General features: G+C 41.3%; 1 protein-coding gene across 13 annotated transcripts in view; it reads left to right on the top strand.

Moving 5' to 3' along the window:
- Positions 1-23,514, top strand: part of MAST4 (microtubule associated serine/threonine kinase family member 4) — a 546,892-nt gene that overhangs the window by 393,601 nt on the left and 129,777 nt on the right. Inside the window, exon 1 of one of the 13 annotated variants that reach the window (XM_073905399.1) lies at positions 6,064-6,198. The exons of 11 other annotated variants lie outside the window; for them this stretch is intronic. In XM_073905399.1, the coding sequence (XP_073761500.1) occupies positions 6,161-6,198 (38 nt within the window). In that variant the 5' untranslated portion in view covers positions 6,064-6,160. Of the gene's footprint in view, positions 1-6,063; positions 6,199-23,514 lie in introns of those variants that run through there. One more of the 13 variants, XM_073905400.1, reaches the window with a different exon arrangement.

The following is a 23,514-nucleotide window of genomic DNA, read 5'->3' as shown; positions in this document are numbered from 1 at the left end:
AAGCCAGTTCACCTGGGTTTGAATGAGATTGGGGAAGTTCGTTGGACTTCGGTTGCTCCATCTATAAAACAGGGACAAGTAAATTACTTACAGGATTGTTATAGTGAGTAAAATATGTTCATATGTGTAAAATGGCTAATGCAATGACTGGCGCGTAAAAACTCTGTAAATACTAAGTATGCACATTGTTTCTATCATTACAACAAGAGGATGAGTATTGGGTGGTGAGGCCAAGGATGAGAGTTGAGGCACTTGATATTTGTGGGCGCTTGCTTGGCCTTTCCCCAAAGGGAGAAGGCACGTCTGGCAGCGCTGGGGAGTTTAGGTCTGGAAGGGAAGGGTGAGACCTAGAAACCAATTAATAAGTTATTGCAGTAGCCTGTCTAAAGGGTTTTGCAGATCTGACCAAGGAATATGGTGAGATTGTGGCTTTGAGAGACACTGAGGATATAAAGGTGATCAAAGTTGATGAGCCACTGGCTCTGAGAGACAAGGAAACATTCCACAGCGGCCCTGGGGATTTTGACCTGGGGGACCAGGGAGAGGAACGAACTACCTATATACATGCAAGAGTGGGGGAAGGGAAGACAAAAGAACTTGTACTCATTCATTTGATCCCCAGAAGCCTAGTTAATCTACGTTTATTGAGCATCTAATGTATACTGAATACCATTGAGCATTCATTCCTTCACTCAGCCAAGATTCACAGCACCGATATCCCGTGCTAAGCAAGGGCTCTAATGGTGAACATCTAGACAGAGTGTTTGGGCCTTGCAAATAAACAAGCATCTAAATAAGTCAGTTGCCCAATGGTGGTTAGTGTTCCAAAGGCTATAAGCAGGTGTTGAGAAGAGAGTCACAGTGTGAGGGGCTACTTCAGATAATGTGGTGAGGGAGTGGCATTGAACAGGAGACCTAAAAGATGGGAAAGAGCCGTCTGTGGGGAGTACTTGGGGTAGGCATCTGGGAAGGGCAAAGGCTCTGAGGCAGGAAGGAAAGAGCCCCCAGGCAGGCAGTTTTGGATGTGAGGGTTCAGGGCACCAGGGAGGCTGGACCAGAAATAATAAGCTTGAGAGTCATCATTAGGACCATCTGAGAAATATGTTAGATAAATCTGTGGGAGAACTAAGGATGCCCCATTTAAGGAGTGGGCTGAGATGCAGGCAGGCACAGGGGGGCCTGGAGGAGAGTCTGGTAAAAAGGAGGCCATATGGTGTACTCAGAGAGATCCCAAGAGGAGGCCGGGCAGCGCTGTCACCCCACAGGGACACAGAAGGGCAACAGGAAAGGCAGGGATGCCCTCAGCATGAACACCAGCAGCGGTGATGGGGTAGTGCGGGTGGCGGCGAGGCCGAGGAGCCGGGCAACAGCCGAGAGGTGAGGAATGGCGGACCATGGGTGGTAACCACTCTCTGTGGGTAGCTGACTACAGCGGTGACACATCATTGTGTCCTAGCTCCTGCACACTCACAGCTGGCCCATCAGCTCTCCTCCCTGAATCACATCCCCTTACTCACTGTTGCTCCCTTTATTGTCTGCTTCATCGCCCAAACGGGCAATGACAGTTTCCTTTTCACCGCCTCACTGGAAGCTCAGGCTCTGTCCACTGCCTTCTGAGTATCTCCTTTCTAAGTGCTCTGGCTTCAGATCCCTGGCTATTGAGTGCCTCTGGCTACCCCTACCCCCACCCCCCCACCCCCCCCCCCCCCGCCCACCAGCACTTTGGCCCCGGAGCTTGAGCTCTGCCTCTCCCCGCAGCCCGTTCCACAGGAGGCTGAACCCTAACTCACTGGCTGGCCTCCTCGCAGGCTCTCCACGCCTGACCTCCAGGCTCGGCCCCTCCCCGAGTCTCTGTACCCATTTCCTCCCACTCCATGCTTTGCCCAGGCCTGTTTCCTAACTGCTTCCTTTCATCCCTCTCCTTTCTTCAAGCTCCAGACTGTGTTTTCTGCAGGCGGGACCGGCCTGCCTGTCACTGCAGGACTCACCCTTCAGTCCGCCTCTCATGGTCAGCTCCAGCATTGGTGCTTTTCCATGAAACCCTCACTCACGGGTCCTCCTCCCCCAGCCTAGTAAGAGGTGCTCTGAGGGAAGAGGAGAGAGCCGAGACCCCAGCCGGGAGGTCCTCCCAGCTCTCTGAGTGCTGTCTGGGCAGAGCCTGGATGCCCCAGACCAAAGCAGCATGTTTTTACAGACTCCTTGTGTATCCTGTACCCTGTTAAAGCTTACCAGGTACAAAGGACATGAGCGGGAATACACACACGGTGGTAATGTCGTTTTTATTCTCTAGTGTGAAGCTTTCCGTAGATTACCTGTCGTTTTGCCCCTTTGAAATAGGTAGGTCCCCTGAGGGTTAAGAGGGAGGGAGAAAGGAGCGAGAAGGAAAGAAATGAGAAGGGAGTGTGTGAGAGAGCGTGCAAAAGGTGGGTTTTAGAAGAAGTTCTTTAAAAATAAACCGTTGGACTGTGGAGCCTGCTCCGTGGGCAGGCATGGGCTGTCCATTACTAGAACTTGTCAACACCGGGAGGAGTGTGTTGATGTGTGTCACCAGGTTCACAGAGGCAGGGTAGGACACTATACGCTTTATGGCTTTTCTTGCTTCTCTTTACACATAGGTCCTGTTGTCGGAAGCCCAGGACGTATCTTTAAACAAGAGGATCCTAAGCCTCAAGATGGAGACCATCTGTCTTTCGGGCTGAAAACTGACAGATGTTGGGGTTAAGTAATCCCTCGAGTCCCTGTGTGGAAATGGGTCATAGGGGAGAAAACTGGGAATAAGACTCCTTCTGAATAATTTGGGAGACTCCTCCTTGTACTGGCTGGAGTGGAAATAGGCTGGTTTCTCAGAGAGATTGAGACTGGAAGCCCCTCACCCTCCTCACCCCCATACACACCCATTTCTTGTGTGAGTGAGCATGCATAAGCTATTTTAATCTGAGCTGTCTTTACTACATGTAACCTAGTCATTTGGGAGTGACATCATGGTAACTGAGTAATCCCTTTGAAAGTTAAGTGGTAGAGCCAAGATCTTAAAATGGTCCTGGGGCTACCCGGATGAAAGTGGGAGCAGGGTGTGTATAAATCCATTTATTAGAGGCACAGTCTCTATCAGTGGAAGTCTTGACTCTAAAGCAGCAAATTTGGTTTTTGTGATACGTGGGACATTGTGTAACGAGAAAGATCTCTAAATAGAAATTCCCATGGTTGTTAACACTTGTAGTTCTGGTTCTTTATTTTCTTTTCCTCTATCTTGGTAATTAGGAAAGTTCCCTGGTGAACTTGGTTGTAAATTCCGAAAGTGTTGACCTTAAACCTTATTAATAGAAGGAGAGGATCTGCAGGAGGTTTAGCTACACTGATCGCCATTGGACATGCTTGTTAGGGAAGGTAATTATACCAGTGTCAGCCTGAAACATCATGCTATTGTGTTGTTTCATTTTGTTATTTTTTAAAGGCCTGAGCAGAGAGAACTTAGGCTTTGACCAGCATTTGATGGTGAAACAGACTGGTAAAGAGAATGGGCAGTCATTGCTTGGGTTGTTACAGAACCCTGGGACTTTGTACATTCCACCAACTTTGTGATCTGAGATTTATCCATGGCTCAGATTGTGTTCCAGTCTGGGATCTCTTAGGAGACTGTAATTGCAGGCGAACATACAGGCAAAATCCAGATCTTGGCCTGTGGTCACCCAGCGGCCATTTATGTTCTGAAGTTCTCAAGTAAGCTTTTGCTCTTCCGAGGTAAGAAACACAGCTCCGTGTCCCTGGAAACTTTCTAACGTGACATGGCAGTTCAAATTCCAGATCGCCTTGGGAGATAATGTGTTAGGTCACGAGTGAATCACCTGGGCGGGGGGAATGAGGAGCTGATGACACTTGCTGCGGGCTCTTAGGGTCATAGAATCAGAGAGGGGAGAAAACGAATGGATTCACCAGGCTCATTTTGCCTGATGAGTATTTGCTGAAGCTGTTTTTGCTATGCTTTATTCTAATTTTAAACATTACAGTGAATGTTGATGTCTCAGGACCCTGCCTTTGACCTTACTGCATTTCTCTCTTGAGTCACTTAGAATATTGTCTAGCCACTGCCAGAATTCTTGGCTACTAAATTAGAAGAAAATCACTGAACCCATAGCTTGCATAAAAAATCCCCTGTATCCCTTTAACATTTGTACCTTTTTAAAATACTATATGATGGGGATCTTTAAATTGGAAATCGTAATTGTTAAATGTTTTACTTTTACAGATATATGGAGGGGTTAAGAGGAAACAGTGTATTTGTCATGGGAAAATCTGCCTGCTGAATAAAGCACTCTAGGAAATATGGTAAATGAAACCTTTGTTACTGTAAAACAATAGCCATTAAGTGACTATTATGTAATGTTATTTCTTACGTCTGATTTGGAATGGCTTGTTGATCTTGAAACTTGAGATAAAATTCCTGTAAAAATACCAGTTTCATTTGGCTAATCTCAAGACTTTGGATACAAAATCAAAGACTTTTCCAAGTGGATTACCTTGGTCAGACAGTGAGCCCTAGAGATATTGAAGCCATGTCGGATAGAATTTTTTTCCATGTAAGGATTAATTTTATCTACTTGGTATTCTCCATTTGAGTACCCATCCAAATAAACACAAATTATTTGCTAATCCGAAAAATGGTTCATTGTACAATTAGCCTACGCTCGCCCAACCACTCCAAAGGGTACACAGGTGGCAAAACAGCTGATAGGCATACTCACCTAACTTGGCGGGTTGAATGGTTGATGATGCATTTGCATTTTCCATAAACGGTGGATTTTTAAGCAAAGGAAGTTTTTAATCTTAGATCTCAAATGGCCATAGTGGTTAATAGTGGAACAGGGGAGAGTATGGGATAGTTCAGGGCTATGTTAGGTCATAGTTCTTCTTATGGATTCTGCAAAATGAGCTTCTGTGCTTACAAATCATAATTTCCTGTGTGTTTTAGGGTTTGATATTTGGGGTTAGATGTTTGGACCCAGAGAGTTAGTAAGGGATAAAACTTGCCATATTTTCACTATGTGACCCATAAAACTTATATGTAGTATTCTTTGTCCGTAGTTGTTTTCTCTGTAGTCAATTTCAGATGCGTTAGCCTTCCAAATCTAGGATTTTTAAGGTGAGAAATTAATAGTGGTTTGTATAAGCCTTCTTAACATAAGAATCCAGGCTCAGGAGTTCTCTCTTCAGACCAGTTCTTAGAGCTTAGTGGTTTTCATGCCATTTTACCAGCATCATCATTGCCCAGATGCCTTCTAGGTAGGTAGACCAGTTTTTTTTTTTGTTTGTTTGTTTGTTTTTTTTTTAAAGATTTTATTTATTTATTTGAGAGAGAGAATGAGATAGAGAGAGAGAGAGCATGAGAGGGGGGAGGGTCCAAGGGAGAAGCAGACCCCCTGCCGAGCAGGGAGCCCGATGCGGGACTCGATCCTGGGACTCCAGGATCATGACCTGAGCCGAAGGCAGTCGCCCAACCAACTGAGCCACCCAGGCGCCCCTTTTTGTTTTTTTTTAAATTGTGATTGATGACATATCATTTGTTGGCTTCTTAAAAGAAATTCTTTACATAATAGAAGTTGTGGTTTGTCTTACCTCATGAGAATGAACCTTAAAATTAGTCTACCTTCTCACACCAGACCTAGGGTGATTTGGGAGTCAAAAGGTACAGATAACTGAGCTGTTTAGCTATTAATATGATGCAACCTTTTGATGCCATTCCTAGGAAACACATTCTGTGGAATGGGTCCCAGGTTTAAAAATCCATGAGGAAAAGGGTTCTGACTCCTGGCACTAATAGACATATTCAGAAATGTTGTATTCAAGCCAGAGTAAATATATATGCCCTTTACACTTTCTTTCAGTTAGCAGAAGTCACCTCTAAACACTTATTTTGGCATTAAGGAAGCTCGTCATGACCTATTGTTCCAGAAAGATTATAGTTCTCATTTTAAGCCAGTTTTCTAGTTCCCGTGTGAGTGGCGTGCCCAGCCCAGAGCCGAAGAAACAAGCTTGGCTTTTCAGACCTTCCATTCTTTTAGGTGTGTCCTGCAGGCAGTGGCTTGTAGCTGTTTCTTCAGCCACTTAACAGGTTTGATTTCAAATCTCTTTAATAAGAAACTAACATGTGTGGAGGGGATTCATGGCCCAACATTTATGGACTTTGTTGGGAAGTTCCAGGTGTGTATATATCTTGAACTCTATGTTAAGGCATATTAGACTAAAATGATGTCGGTTTTATTTTGCTTGTTTTGTTTTTGCCTTCTAGTCATAGACTGAGTTCCTTAGGATGTCTTAGGGATTGAGTTGGGATGGGACAGCCCCTTGTACTCGAGGCCATGCCGCTCCTCTGTCAATTTCTTTTCTTTGGTTACCTTGGCAGCACTAAAGAGGAGTCAAATGATTATAAACTGGACCTAAAGATAGAGCAACCAGAGGCTCAGAACTGTGGCATTAACCTCTGAAGCGTGGGACGTTGTTTTTATTTAAAAATACTTGGAGGGGTTATTTATGAGTTACACATTTCTGTGTGATCCTTTTCCTGCTTTGTGGCTTGCGGATAGCCTGAATCACCTTCTGAATCCTGATAACCTAATAACCCAGTCTGACGACATTTGACTTCTGTGCACAGGGTCTAGGGGTTCATTGCATTGCCTCATTTACTTATTTATGTACCAAATATTTATTGAGTAGCTTTTATGTGATCAGGGCTGTGGTTATCACCTGGGAAACAAAGATGTGTACGGCATGATCCTTTTCTTCTAGTGGGGTTAGAAAGCAGTACAGCCAGGTTAATTACAGTAACGTGTAAGAACCGGTAGGAGATAGACCAACGTCAATCAGCAAAGGAAGAGAGAGAGGCAGAATATCTGTTGAGGCAGTTCGGTATATGTTGTCTCACTTAATCCAGTCTATAAGATCTATTATACAGATGAAACAATTGAGGCTTAACGAGATTAATCAACTGTACCCAAATCTCAGTGGTACTAAGAGGTAAATCTGGAAACTTAACTGTACTATCCTGTCTCCAAGAGACATAGAGCTCTCACGATATTCTAATTATTGAAAAAGATACTTGTGAAGTAAGATTTTAGGTTTTATAGTGCAGAAGCCTCCTGGCAATTTGAGGATATGTGTGGAATACAGAGCCCTGATAATTTTGATCTTTGCTATTGAAATGCCACCTGCTGTCTGTGCGAAGAGAGTGAAAAACAGAAGTAGGTTTTACTTTGTTTTAAAATGCCACCTGCTGATTCTCTCTCTCCCATTAATGGAAATTGGATATGTATTCTCCTGTAATTTCCCCATCTTAAAGTATCAGAGTTTATACTGGTATTTGAGTGGGCGTATACTTCTAAAATTGGGGTTTTACTTATGATATAGCTCTGAACAGCTTCTGTCTTACAGGCCTTTTGAACGAGTAACATTTCTCTGCACCCGTGCTTACTGTTCTGAGATTTCACTCTATATATTATAAAATCCTGTCCATTCACATGAATGTATATATTATGGGGACACATCTCAGAATCACTGATCTTGTAATAGTGCGTATAGTTCATTTCATAGAAAGACAAAAGTTCTTGCATCTTATATGCGAGTATAGTATGAATGCAAAAAAAAAAAAAGAACTGTTGGGGTTTTAGAGATGAATTGCCTACAGGCTTCTTCATTTTTTAAAAACAATTCTTTTTGAATATGCTAATGCTAACTACCTTTTTTAAAAAAGGAGATGAGTTGGTAGCATTCACTTAAATACATCTTTTCCTTGGGAGAGCCATTGTGTTTAAAGAACTAAGAAATACCTGCTTTGTTATGCATACCACAATTGTAAAAGAATAAAGTGTAAGTAAACTATAACATGCAAAAGGCACAAATACTGTATCCAGAATTCTCTAAACCACAGAATCCTCCACTGGCCATCTCGTGGCTCTCAGTGGTAGGGTATGTTGAGCTGTTTTTGAGGAATGGCTGCCCTTCCCTGAGGATAGAATGGAAGAAGTCTTCCCTTCAGGTGCTTTTTCAAATGTTCCAGATGCTCTTCATTATATGGCCATTAACCCAGGCCCAAGCCTTCTTCATATTCCTACTGACACAAGGTTTACTGGTTGTATTTACTTGCTCTAGAAAAATCAACTCCAGGGAGATGGGTGTGTTTTGTTTTGTTTTAATAAGGTTTACTGAGATAGAATTTACAGAGAGTAAAATTGTTCCTGTTAGGTTTGCAGCTCCACAAATTCTGACAAACACAGTCATGTAACTGCCACCATGATTTCCACCCCCTAGAAAGTTTGAGGTGTTTTCTAATTGTTTGGCAATGCTAATATAGGATTAGAGTAAGATGTTTTGTCTTCCTGTCCCTGTCCTCCCTCTGCCCCTTCTAAAAAATTAGTTTCCATGTGTTATTAAGACTGCACGTGTTTTTCCCCCTCATGTCCTTCTGTGCCAGAATCCCAGCCAGGATACCACGTGACATTGTGTAATCCTTTTTAGAAATCATTTTCATGGGGAAGATGATTAACACATAGTTCAATTACTTGGTTGGTAATATCCAGGAGGTACCAGGAAAATGCACCACGAGATACTTGAAAGAAAAGCATAAACTACCTCAATCATGTGGTGCATTATTAATATACAAAAGCCCCTTTGAGCCAACATAGGTGAACAAGTTGTAAGAAACCAGATTAACTATTTCCTGCTAGTCTGACTTGTTTAAAATAACCCAGTGTTGTTTCGTGAGGGCCATGAGGTGGAGGATTTGGAAGGTAATGTAGTTAATGACATAGATTATGGTCGTGGGAAAATAAACCCAGAGATCCAGAAGGAATCCTGGAGTTTTTCAATGCAAGTGAAGACAGAACAAAACATACATTTTATAAAAGGTAAATTAAAGATCCTTGAATTACTTTGTAAAATAATTTATCATATCTTACCAGTATTTTTATTATATTTTAATTTCAGTGGAATGTATATAGCTTTTAAAGAAAAATTTAAACACAATGGATGCTGAAGATAGAATGGAGAAAATACAAACAACTATAAAGTAAAAAAAAAAAAAATCTCAAATTTTGTTACTCACACATGACCACTGTTAAAATTGTGGGGTTATCCTTCTGAGATATTTTTTCTGAGTGCGTGTTTATGCACATGTGTATATACATACCACAAAACTCACAGTTCATATCTCCTGTCTTATGAGCTGATTTTTTTCCCTTAAAGAGATTGTTTTAGGGCTCCTGGGTGGCTCAGTCGGTTAAGCATCCGCCTTCGGCTCAGGTCATGATCCCAGAGTCCTGGGATCGAGTCCCATATTGGGCTCCCTACTCAGTGGAGAGCCTGTTTCTCCCTCTGCCTGCCGCTCCCCCTGCTTGTGAACACTCACTCGCTCGCTCTCTCTAACAAAAAAATTTAAAAAAAAAATTAGATTCTTTTAAATACCAGCTTTACAATAGTATAATTTCCAGAAAATTTGAAAAATACTTCTAACCTACAAGAAGATGTGTGGGCGTTATCTATGAAGTTGTGTGGAAGCATTTAAAACCATGTTCTGAAAGCCTCTGAGCTAATGCACAACCTTCCCTTACATGGGCGTGGCCGTGGCCGGCTCCCTGGTTTGCAGTGTGAGGGCCCGGCCCCTGACACAGTGATATCACCTTGGATGGTCTCACTTTTTAGGTGTTGTTTTTCTCTACTTGTATTCAGATCTCTCTTGAAATGTTCCCTTTAAAAATACTAATGCTAACTCAGAAAGATTCCAATTACCATCTCCCCACAGGCTTAAATGTTAAACCTCAAGTTCTAAACTTTATCCCTTATGTATGTGAGCAGGCTTGCCAGATGGCAGGCCAATTAATATATTTTTGCAAGGTGTAGAAATGTTTTTTCTCCATAGGGGAACAATGAATCCATCTGCTCCACATCTTCCTTTCCCCTCTGTCCTTTGGGGAAAATCATCATTTAATTTTCAGAAATAATTGTGCAACTCTCTAAGTGATACTTTCTGCTTTTTAACGGAGATAAGTTTTAATAATTGAAACTTTTTCTTACTATAAGGATTTAAAGAACCCTATGTCATGGATTAAAATATGTGGACAAATAAGTTGCATCCAGGTTATTATTTTCTTTTTGATTGTTGGACATACTGAATTGTGTTTGAAAAATTCATTCAGCGAAGGCTTAACTTGGAAAAGACTTTCAGAAACATGTAGTCAAACCCCTTTACTGTAAGATGAGGAGATTATTTTTTAGGTGTCAGACTTTCAAGCTGGTCAGCAACTTGGAACCTGAATGGTCTGGAATCCTGGTCTTCAGGTTCCAAATGAGGACAACCGTGGTGACAATAGAATCTTGGATTTCTCAGGAGGAATAAAAGGTTCACATAGAAGCAACCACACCCTCATTTTCATTGCCTCACCTCCCCCGAGTTCCAGGCACTGAACTGGACACATCACCCTTAGAGTTTCTTTACATACTCAAGTGGCTTTTCAGATCAGCAGGTGATGATGATTAACTGTTCAGTGTACTGCGTTGCCTCCAACTCTGTAGAAGTTCCGAAAGGACAAATGCCGCATCCTTTTTTTAAGCACTTTTGTGGTGTGCTGTCTGGACCTGAAATGGATGAATTAGGGAATATAGGAATATCAATGAGATTGTTTTAGAGAGTCCTCCCTGTCTGTAAGTGTTACAGTTCTAGGAGAGTGACCTCATTGTAGCTTTGCAATAATCTGACACATTGTAATACAGAATTTGGTTCGTTTTTCCTTCTCGTAGGAAGGATTTCAGTACTGAATATTCCAGAAGCTTCTTTTGGGAGGAGTGTTTCAATTATATCCCTATTTACCGGCATTTTTGCTGTCCTCCATATTTTGTCATAGGTGGGCATAGATTGGTTAATGTTAAGTGAGAGGAAGGATTTTGACTTGTCATTTTTTTTTTTCTTTCATTCAACATGAACTTCTTTATCTGTTTTCAACCTAAGGGAACCTTTGCAAATAGAAAGAGTTCAGACTTAGGCTTTAGACGTACCTTGGTCGGAATCCAGACTCTTGAACAAACTAGACATGTGACCTGGCAGGTCACCTTACCTCTGATACTTGGTTTCCTCATCCTTAACTAGGAAAAATAACCAGCACACATTTTGTGCCTTATATAAGGTATGAGCTTGTAGGTTATGGGTAGGCAAACTACAGCCTCTGGGCCCAATCTGGCCCACTGCCTGTCTTTGTACATAAAGCTGTATTAGAACTCAGCCACATCAATTCATTTAGGTATTAACTGTGGCTACTTGTGCTGCAGTAGCAGAATCCAGTAGTTGTAACGTGCAACTCTGACCTGCAAAGCCAAAAATGTGTACTGTCTGGTCCTTTTCGGGGGATTTCCCCAGCCCTGCGCCTACGGCAGTGCCTAGCAAATGTAGGCACTCAGTAAACAGTGATCTTACCTTGCCTTTAGTCTTCCCATTGATGATTTCAAGTTCAGTCTTTCTCTTTAGGCCCTCTTGAAAAATAGTTCTGGTGTGGCCTTCTCTAATGTTCCTTCCAAAGCCCCTATCCACCTCTGGGATACGGCCAAAGCCTTGAGCCATGACACAGGACAGAACATGTTGAAAAAGTTCTCTCCACAACTCCCACACCCTGATATATAGCATGTCTGGACTTGAATTGGGTGGTGTGCTGGTTGCAGGGATAGAATTTACTCTAATCCAAGTGTAAACACGGGCGTTCTGTGGAGCTGGCAACATGTCCCAGTTTAGTTTAGATTATTTCCCACCCTCTTGTGAGGTATGTCCGATTTGTACTTCTTCAAAACCTTCCCGATACAACCGCTAACACTGGAATTTTTTTCACTTCTAAAGACATAAACAATTGCTACAAATTATAAATACCGTGTTTAGCAAAGGACCTCCTTAGCCAAGCAGGAGTTTTCTGACTGAAATGATTGGGCCGTTTGAAAGAGGAAGTTCTCAAAGGAGCGATCACGGGGTTTTTTTTGTTTGTTTATTTTGTTTTGTATTTTAAGCAAAATGAACTCAGAGTATCTCTCAACAGTTTTGATTCGGGACGCCCTGGTGTCTAATAGAAAACTAAGACGGGGAACAGACTGGTGGAATGTGCCCAGTGAGGACTTGGTGATGGATGGGTACACGCCAACTCCCACACATGGTAGAGAGAAAGATGGTGGGGCTTTCAGAGGGCTGTTAAGGGCAATGGTGAGTGCTTGTTACTTTTTATTTTAAAAAAGTCCCGAGGAATGTTTTTTCAGAATAATAAAAATTTTTCAATATTTTAACATGATCTATGTCTCTAAAAAAAAAAAAATACCGTGAAGAGATGATAACAGCATTACCCCAAATTTTGTAAATTCCTTCTTGACTCTCTTTGCTCTTCTTTCCAGTGCACTTCAGTGTTTCTAGTGCTTCTATCCAGGCCTGTTAGCATTTATCCCAACATGTTATAATTCTGTGTATACTTATCTGAATTCCCAGCTGACGTTGAATGTCTTGAGGCAGAGATTTTTCTGCCAGCATGGTACCTGGCACGTAATAGACAGTTGATCTAGGTTTATTGAATGAAAGCACTCCACAGTGAGCATATTCATGCATATAGCCTTTTCTGTCTTTTGGAACTATTTCCTTAGGATAAATTCCCAGAATAGAGATTTCTAGGCCAAAGTGACGTGCATATATTTATGAATCTTGATATATAATGCCAAGTAGCTTTTATGTCTGCTTGTGATTCCTTCCAAGTTTGTGACTCTCCTATTGCATGGTGTGTTATTGCTAGATTGGCAGTCTTGGTGTTCCACATTTTCCCTAGCGAAAGAAATGGAAGGAGGGTACAACATCGCCACATTTAAGTCTGGAATGAACATTTCATATGCTTAAGGATGAAAAGCTTCTAAAAGAATAAACGTCCCTGCTGTGGGACTTGGAAAATGGAGGGAGGTGGGCAGTAGGGGCAAGGTATAGGATAAAAGATAGATTAGAGGGACAAAGAATTCCTGGGTTCTTTTTAATTGCTTTGAACTTGGACTATATTGTTATCATTATTCCAAGAAAGCATTTGGATATTTTTTATTTGCTTTATCCCCGTCAACACATTTAATGTTCAGATATGAAATATTACTAAATGCAAATTGCTGTTAATGCACATTCCAAGGTGTGCTTTTATCAAGGTTTGAAACTTTTTGTCTAATAGGCATTTCCGTCTTCATTTCATCTGATTTGTGTGTGAATTAAGATTGAGTCTCTGTGCTGTGACATTGGGTACCCAGAGCTTATTTTGAGTTTGATAATTTGCTCTCCCTCATCTAGTGTTTGACTGCCTCGTAAATTACCAATGATAAATAGCAGTATCTGCCTTTTGGTACAGGTATACTATTAATGAACACATAGAATCACCTAAAAGCCACCTTGTAGATGGTATAAAGTTTGTGGGGGCTAAGCTGAATAGAGCAGAGACAGTGTTCAGTTAAAAATACCCTGTGTGGAAAATGAGGATTCTAATGAGCTGGGTAGTTCAACAGATGTTCTAAAGAATTTATGCATGTTCTGTGTTATATATTCCATTATACACACACACACACACACACAGATATATATGTGTGTGTGTGTGTGTGTGTGTGTGTGTAAATATGATTCACCTGGCTGGGAAGTAAACAGTGAAAAATGTGCTGGATTTTCATCACTTATTTTACTGCGCTTGTTGCTAGTAAAGCCCAGGAGTATATTAAAACGAACAATAGGAACGTGAGAGTAGTCGAGGCACTTGTCACCCTGACCATTGCCTTTGGAAAGACCCAAAGGCCAGGACTTATGGGAATGTGGCTGTGTTCCCTGCTCCTTGTGTAGTAGGCTGTGACCTTACAGCATTGGAGCCTGTGTCCCTCAGCATCTTGCCATCAGAGCATCATCACCTCTTTGTCATAACCACATGTGCTCCCCTAATTAACTACGGCCATGAACGTGCGGAAATCATGTGCTGCACCTGCCTGCTTACCAGGCTTGAATTACATTGCCCAACTAGAAAATAAGATCTTTGAAATAAAAAGAAATTGAGGAATAAAATTGATAAAGCCCTTCTCATTTGCTAGTCTTAAAGTCATTTTCTTTCCTAGAGTTTGTGTTTTAATGATGAAGGTCTGAGTATGTTCTAAATAAGAGGGGTGGCAAGCAAAATTTACCCTAATCCTTTCGGAGCATGGAAGCCATCGCTTCTCATTGCCTGCCTACCTACTTCAACTTGGCATTTTGGTGAGAAAAATTTTTGGGGGGAGAGAGAGAACTATGAATGCTCTTAAATGTCATACCACTTGACTATTAAGACATCATCTCATGATATTAGCTTCTGATGGGGAGAGAGATTATTTTTGGCTTTGCGCTTGCCTTATAAATGCCTCCGTGTTAATCTGGATACAAACTTTTAGCCTAAAAGGCCTGTGAATAGAGCCAAGTGTTGAGATTTGATTTGTCCATCTGCTTGTGAAAGGTAATTCATGCATTCATAAGAAGGCTTTGCAAACACAGAATCATTTTCAGGTTACAAGATCCTTTACCAAATTAGATAGGAAGCTTGAAGCATAGGCCGTAAGCAGTTTTTCCTCCCTTAGTTGCTGCTGTGGATCAATATCTTTTATTGACTCTTCTAGGGTTTGCATGCAATTTTCTATCATGGTCGTTTATGCTAATCAGCATGAAACAGAATCATTGTAAATCATAGCCCCTTAGGCACATTTTTCCCCTCCTGTAATACTTGAGACCACAGAATTCTGTTCAGAAAAGATGAAAAAAACAATCCATCATTTTTTAGTGACACAGGGAACTTTCCTAGATGTGGATGGCAAAGACCCTTCCCTCCTTATCTTTGGGCTTCACCTTATATTTTAATTCAGAATGCAAATGAAAATGAAGCCCACCATGCTAAAAAACAAAGCAGGTTTAAATTCGCCAGTTACCTTTATTTGTGAAAGCCCAAATATATCACATTAAATATGGAAGGTAGAATAACTATAATATGTTCTATTTTAATGTTTTACATACGATTATTAAAAGTTATCTTCATCAGGAAGGAATGTTTATGTAGTTATTGTAAATTATCAGAGTTATTACTTGAAGATGTATAAGGATATTTCTTATCTACATATTTAATGATACAATTCAGATAATTAGCGTAGAAGACAGCAGTTTTTTACTTTAATGTTGTACTAAGATAGATGGTTTGACTACTGTTCACATTTATTTGTAGCACAGAACTCATCAGAATATATAGTTATTACCAAAACAAAGGAAAATCTCTCTGTCTTGGCCAGCAGCTCATGAATAAGTGTTTTATTCTCTTCAGAGTCCTAACTGTGCCATGGAAGCAAAGTCGACTCTGGCTGTATCCCATATCCCTGTACACATCCACAGGTGAATGTAAATGTGTTAGGCTTGTCTGTTTTAAGCACTTCAGAGAAAAAAATGTCCTTACTTCCTGGAAGCCACCCCTTAGGGGAAGCTCTGTTGTTATGGCCACCTCTGAGTTTAAGAAGATCTGCCTAAAGCAGGGGAGATGTCATTTGGGAGATGAGGCTTGGGATGTGGAATTGCGTGCAGTCTGCCCTCCATCCTCTGCATCTGTTTGTTCGTGAATTAAGTAAACATTAGCCGAACACCTTCCTTATGTAGGGCATTGTGCTGGGCAGGGAGTGGTAAAGGAGACAGATGGTTCCTGCCCTTTTGAAAGCTTGCAGTTTCATGGGAATTGTGATAGCGGTGGGTCCACTGCCGGGGGGTGGGGGGGGGGTGGGACAGGGAAGACGCAAAGATTCACAGGAGCTTGCTACATTGTGTGCGATTGTGTATCTGTGCTTGCCTCTCTTAGCCATGGCGTGGAGGGTCACGAAGGTATAGAAATGGTTTTTAGAGCCTCCCAGGGCCACGTAACAGAAAGCGAGTTATCAGGGAATTAAACCAGGTTGGTAGCTGAGAGAGGAGCCAGTATATGGTGGAGGAGAATATTCCAGGCACAGAGCCCTCGGAGTGAGACTTAAAGAGATTGTATTAGAGTGCTAGAGGCCTGGAATTGACTCTCCTGGCAGGAGGGGCCAGTGAAGGGTTTACCTAGGGCAATGAGCGGTAAGATCCCATTTGCCCATTGGAAAGATTCCTGGCATGGAGGAGGAACTGGAATGGGGCAAGGAGGAGGCCAGGCTTCCAGGCCAGAGATGGTGATAAGACGGGCACGGATTTGGTGGCCGTAAGCATGAGAGGAGCTGGAATCCACCGGACTGGTAGACCAGTTGGATGATTCAAGTGAGGCAGGATGGGACTAGGAGCACAGGAAGCAGGACAGGTTGAACAAAGGTGGTGATTTTGGTTAGCTCCTGTACATACCCAGGTCGAGACATACAGCTGACTCTTGGATGCAAGGGTCTGAAACCTGGAAAGAGCTCCAGGACGGGGATAGAGACTCATCCGCATAAAGATGAATGAAGAACGTCAGAGTTGATGACTGTGGAATATTTCCCTTCCAGGAGTCTTCAGTGGTTGGGGCTGCCTAGACCCAGGGACAGAATCTAATCTTTCGTGCCCTCTGTGTTCCCAAGTGAAATGGAGGTGAGGGTGGGAGATGATTTGCACATGATCTAAGTAGTGAACCATATACTTCACCTTTTCCATTGGTATGTGTGTTTTCTTTTACTTGGGGGTAATGTTGAGGATTTAACCATCGTTGGTCATAGAATCCCACAGCTACTGAAGTTTCTTGGTCCTGCTGGTGTTTTTCTTATAGTTGAAAATATATGGGGGAACCCTACTGTCATGTACATTCCATCGCTAAGGAGAAAGAAATCAGGAGAGAAAGAGACGATAGGAGTGGAGTAAGGACCCGGAGTTGCAAAAGTCTGTGGTATAGTCGTAGTGGGTTTTGATTGTTGGGTTTTGTTTGTTTTGCTTTTTTACCCTCTTTGTCTTGAACAGAAAGCATTTTCTATTTAGAAGTCCTCTCTTGGCAGCATGATTTCTGGGTCCACAAAGAGGAAAAATATGGTGGACAGAATGGTAGTTTTAGAAGGAAAGCAAGTTTGCTTATATGGGGAAAAAGGTAGGAGGAAGCTAAACAGAGGTTCATTCTTGCTCACTTTATAATCTGATGTTAATCACGACATTGAAATGGCTGTTTGTGCTAGGTGTACGGGTCCATACAATGTTGATCCTAATTTGAATTGAAGACTTACACATTTTTATACATTTTTAACTTCTCTGATTTACATACTGCAGAATTTCACATAATGAAATTTGTTTAAATTAAAAAATGTAGACCTGTTACAAAGTTGAAATTCCCTATGATTTCACAATTAAATGTGAAATGGTACAAATATTTAGGAACATGTAGAGAATTACAAATCCGAATTCCAAATTAAGTACATATTTTTTATTACCTAAATGTTTCATATACATGTGAATAAATATCAGTCTTCCACATTTTTTTAAAGATTTTATTTATTTATTTGAGAGAGAGAGCACGAGAGCAGAGAAAGGGGCAGAGGGAGAAGCAGACTCCCCGCTGAGGAGGGAGCCCAATGCGGGGCTTGATCCCAGGACCCCGGGATCATGACCTGAGGTGAAGGCAGACGCTTAACCAACTGAGCCACCCAGGCACCCCACACTTTCACATTTTTATAGGTCTTCCTTAAACAAATAATTTTTCAGGGCAATATGATATAAAAGCTCCATAATTAATTTAGTAATTCCATGATATGATACCTCTATTCCATATCTCATTTGTTTTATGGTCTCAGGCATTATTTGATGGTTTAAGGTTGTTGTCCTTATAAACTTTGGCTTGAACCAGGTTAGTACTGAGTGAAAGCTCTGAGTTGACCATCAGATGGTTATTGGATAGCTGTTGTAAAATGACATATTCATCAGTTTGGTTCTTGGCAAGGTACCCATAACCCTGGTGGCAGAAATAGATCATCTGAGTGACATTTTAAGTCAGGAAAAAAAAAAAAAAAGCTCTTCATTTCTGTCAACCATCATTCCGTAGCACTCCTGAGGCAAATCATTAAAAGTCCTAGAGGTGATATTTGGAAGAAGACCGGTTTTGTGTACAGTAATGAGATTGTGGTTTTAACCTCTCCATTCTGTTTTGTAGTTTCAAATGGCTTTAGTTTGAAACGTTAAAACCACATAAGCTTTATATATTTGGAGCGCCTAATGTTTTGTAAATGTTCTTTGCCTCAGCACTTTCCTGTCTTTAGTGCTCCTGTCACTTTCTTAACAGTGTTTCATTTTATAGAGCCTTGGGTGTCTCAGTCGCTGTATTTTTATTTGGTATCTTGGTTCAGTAGAGCATCGTGCTAAAGAGGCCAAGGTTATGAGTGTTGATCCCATGCCAGTCAACTTTTAAATGAAAATTATTTTTCCTATAGTTGCAACTGGTGCTTCAGAGCGGGCTGAAAATATTTGACTACTTTTGTTCAAATATGGATGAGGCTGCCATACTCATTAACTGTCTTGGAAAAAATAAAACGGATGTCCATTGGGTGGAATCTTTCCCAATGGGGACAGTATTTTTTCCTGTGTGAGGGAAAGCATTTACTTTTATCTGTAGATAATCCCCCACTAGAGTAAAACACATGCATTTCAACAGACTTATTTTAATGTAAGTTCCAGGAGAATGGAGACCATCAGTCTTCATAGTACAACCCCATCCTGGTGTGCTCTGCACAGACAGAAATGATCAGCTCTCACCGTCTGCCGCAGCAGAAAGCACTGGGCATTTCCCAGAGTAGATGGCAGAGGGGGGTCATCTCTTGCCACCTTTTTAACCTGATTTATTGCCTTTGAATTTTTTAATAAGGACATATTTTAAGTTCTGTCTAGGGACTGAGAGCTCTGATCATTCATGCAGTGAACTTTGAATAAGTTGGTAAGATGGTCCGGACCCAATTACCATAATGGATGATGACTATTTGACATTTACAGTGGTATGCTCCATTTGCACTAAAATAAATGAATTTGTATTTAAAAATAATTTACCAGGGGTTTTTTTCCTGCCAGATCTAAAATAGAGGTTATTTGCATTCAAAGCTGAAAACTGAAAAACTGCATGCAGACTTAGTGAAATTTGTTGAATATATGTTAATTAGTGTGGCCCATTTAAACCAGATCGCATTGATCTGTTAGCTGGAGAAAGAGCAGGAATCACCTTTCTCTCATGTCCCTCAACTCTTCAGTTACCAGATTTTCTGAATACATAAGGATTTTTGTTAAGTGCCTATCATTTGTCAAGTCCTCTTGACCCTACTGCCTACTGAACTGTTGATAGGTTAGGATGGTGGTTCTCCGTGCCACGTCAATTTTAATTGCAGTTTCTTTCATTTGTGAACGAATTTGTATAGCTCTTCCTGGTGGAGCGTTAGATCACTGGTATCCTTTGCTGCCCATGATACATGTGGAAATGAGTCAGTGGAAAATTCACTTACTCATCGTGACCTACTTCTGTCACTTGCGTTGAAAGGTGTGCTTATTTGTCAAAAGCCATCTGTCCCCCTTCCAGAAACTCTTGCTCAATTGCTACTTTAACCCCTTAGCCTAAGGTTCTTCTAGAATTTTCGTGGTTACCTGAATCTCTCCATCAGTTCTTGTGTGGTACATGTAATCCATTTTAAATCGACCCTTGGACACCAGGCATAGTCTGACCTTGTATGGTTTCTCAGCAGATCCTGCCGCCTCCCCCCCCCCCCCCCCCCCCCCCCCCCCTCACTGCTTTCTATTGAAGATTGGAGGAGAAACTGTAAAATGGTAACTTGGACTAATTTAAAAAAAAGGAAGATCTGTTAGGCCACAGTTTATTATGAGCACACTCTCCCCTGCCCCATTTTCAGTAGAACTTTGCTTTTCTCACTTTTATTAGCTTATTCTTAGGTTCATGTATCCAGCGAGGTTTAGTCCAGGATGACTTTGTGCCAAGTCAGTAGGGGCACAAGAAGAATGAGATCTATGCTTGCCCACATGGAGTTGACAGTTTCCCATAGGAGAACTGCGAAGGGGCATTTTAGAGTGAGACCACTTTTAAATTCCATTTTAAATAAAGGTTCACCTGTTTAACACAGTCATATATGTCACGGTCTGAAATGGTGTACCATAAACGTTTATGCAAATATGAGAGAATTTATGGAGAATGACAGAATTCTGAACTCTAGAAAAGGAAAGTGATGTGTATTATTTTAATATATTTTACTAATTACAAATAAATATACATATATGTGGCAACTATAAACCTATAAACGTAGGGTAGCTCAGATTTATTGCTCTTTCTTTCATGTCCAATATTGTACCTCAAAGTATTAGAAGTTATATGCCATATTTATACATTAAGCAAGATAAACCTGAATTCAGCATTATTTAAGATAACTGTTTCATCTTAGAATAATATAAAAACCCTTTTTGCCCTAGTCTAACCATATTTACAGACTCACAGGTTAGGAATGAATGATCATTCTTAATGTATAGAGAAAGTAAATAGAAGCCAGCATTTGATGATAGAATAGTATTCTTTTTGAAATCCATCTCATTCTTGGCTGTTAATTACTTCTTCCTGTGAACAACTCACCCTTAAAAAAAAAAAAAAAAAAACTCTTGCTGACTTCATAGCACTTTTTAAAAAGTGGCACCTATTTACATTAAAATACCCAAGCAGAATTTTGTTCCCTGCTAACTGATGAAGTTGTGAGCATTTATTTATTTGGATCTTAATCTCTTTATGCTTTTTTTCAAGTTGTTATTGATAACTTCAATACTTGGAGGAGACCTTGTAGAGAAAAAGTTTAGGATCTGACTGAGCTCATTTGTTGAGATTCATTACAACATAGGCATGGTTTATATTGCTGAAAACGTTCTGTGCTTTCAGAGTAAGAACCAGAAGCTTCTGCTCAAAGTCATACGTGGAACAGCCAATTCTAAAGTAACCGAGAGCTAGTTAAGCAGAATTACAGTGTGGAAGCAATGATGTGTGGTGCCCTGTGAATCCTTTCACATTAGGATGGTCTAGGTTTTGCGATATATAACTGATTAACTTTGATTCTACTGTGGGAGACAGTCGGCTTGTGTTCATTTGCTCATTACAGTTGTAACCTTTATCTTTGCTTTTGTAACCGTTGTCTGTGATGAGCAAAATAAGTTCGTTTCAGCAGAAGGAATCAGTTTGTCAAATACTGTGGCATTGTGTATCTACATCTCCATACACCATCCATCTGGAGATCCATATAAACAATGAAGTCTATGAACAGGTTTTTTTTGGGGGGGGGCTTCTTTTTTTAATTATTAATTTTATTTTATTGTGCTATGTTAGTCACCATACATTACATCATTAGTTTTTGATGTAGTTATGAACAGGCTTTTACACTGTATTGCATTTCATTATAGGTATGACCCTGTTTATCTGTTTGGTTCTCAATGAAAGAGGCCATTCATGGCAGCTTACTCTTCATACCAGACCACATTTCAAACAAGAGATTAGAGCGTAAGCCAGCTGGCCAGTGACTTCAGTATAAAATGTCTTACCTGGCTTTGTACAGTCTCTTCCTTTAAAAACTACCTGCCTAAAAGGCTTATTTCTTTTGTTGTGGTGTCATCACAGGCCACACCTAGAGAATTTGGAATTGTTCCTTAGTCCCTCCCTATTCAGATGTTTTCTGCTAAGCTGTCTTTAAGTAATGTATTGAGAAGCAACAGATCCTTTCTGAGCTCCGACCTCCTATGTGATTGAAATGCTCTCTGTCACCACGAAAGCATGGCATTTCTGCAACCTTTGGAAAAGGCTATGAAGGAAAATGGATGAGGTCCCTGCCAAGCGATACTTGTGGGCATTTGAGTGGGGTGTGGGGCATAGTCGCAACAGGGAGCTACGGAACAGTGATTCCAAAACCACAGGGTCTCCCTGTTCTCCCTGTGGTGCTGGATTCCTAATTTAGGCTTTTTCCCCTATCTGTTCCATAGCCACACGTTCCGTAGAGAGGACCAGGGGCTATGTGATAACAGATGATTCCTTCCATATAACTAACCCCAACACTGGGAGCTTTTTTAACGTGTGACACTATGCTTCTCCTTAGCTTCTGCATGGTAGCTTCAACTCTGTGAGTGTTCTGCACATTGAATGTGAGACCCTTGATATTCCAATGCAATATGGTAATTACCACCTGAATATACATTTAGTTAATTAAAGCTCCAAAAGGAGTGACAATATTTAACACTAAATGCTGGGGCAAGTTGATGTATGTAGAGCTGTTTATTGTTCTAGAATAGCTGGTTTTGTCTACCACTCTGCAAAAGTGTGTTCTATGTGGATATTCTAAAAGGGTAGACTTCACATACAGAGCGTATTTGTGTAATTGAGGGGCTTAATTGATAAGCAAAAAGGTTCCCTTGAAGGCCTAAGGGACTGCTAGTTGAGAGGCAACCAGTAAGATTACCTGCTTTTGCTTTCAAATCTCTGCAACTCCAGGGTCGTATGTGGTGTTTTCATTGACGTTTTAAGTCGAGGAGAACTTTTTCCTTTTGGCTTTGTTATTTGTCGAGTTGGCCAAGCCTGCCAAGGTCTGGCTGCATCTCCCTCACGTCATTAATAACTATTAGAATTGTCCTGCCCTGGCTTTGATTAGCACCACTGTGTTTTCACAACCAGAAGCAACTCAATTGTAATTAAAGGGGTGCCAACGATTCCTTCCATTAGCAAACTCTGTGGTCACCATTCTGTGCTCCGTTTCTGTTTTCATGTTCCACATCAGAGTCTGAGGAAAGATGAGCTTTTGCTAAAATACTAAAATGACATTTCTTGATGATTTCCTGAAAAAGACACTTCCCTGGTATGCTGGGTTCCTGTGAGTGAGTTAATGTTGGCTGGCACTTTGCAACCGAGGTGATCTGGGGTGTCATTTTTTTTTTTCTACTATAGATGCTTTCTTTTTTAAGAACCGCTTTATTGAGGTATGGTTGATCTAGAAAAAGTTGTATATATTTAATGTATACAACTTGGTGAGGTCAGAGGTAAGTGTATATTCATGCAGTCAGCAGCACAGTGTTTGCCATACTATAGCTGCTTGGTGTAGCCTTTCCAATCTGGGCAAGTGATGTGGAAACCCATAGTTGCTTCCTGCTCATCTGAGTTGTTTATAGTCAAAGCCTACGTGGGATGATGAGGCGTGTTCTCAGCTGGGGTGTGGTATTCCTGGATGCCTGCAGTGGGCATAAACATCCGTAGCTGGCACTTGCTGAGCAAGCACGGCTCCTGTTCTTAATTCTGTCCTGTCCGCCTTTACCCTTCCCGCCCCCCGGCCACAGGCATGCCCCTCACAGGCCTGTCATCGTGTACCTCTTGGAGTCCTGGATTAGAAAGGAGGAGACACAGGTCCCGGCCACTCACAAGTCAGATGCACAAGCAGGCACCTCTGCCTTCTCCCCATCTCGGGAACTCTTCTAGGCTTGGGCAGTTCCTCCCTTCCATTCTCTGTAGCAGC

Source organism: Callorhinus ursinus, unplaced genomic scaffold (assembly GCF_003265705.2).
Source record: "Callorhinus ursinus isolate GAN/ISIS: 27379988/994484 unplaced genomic scaffold, GSC_fseal_2.0 scaffold23, whole genome shotgun sequence".
Lineage (NCBI taxonomy): Eukaryota > Metazoa > Chordata > Mammalia > Carnivora > Otariidae > Callorhinus > Callorhinus ursinus.
This window is presented reverse-complemented; position numbering and strand designations above follow the sequence as displayed.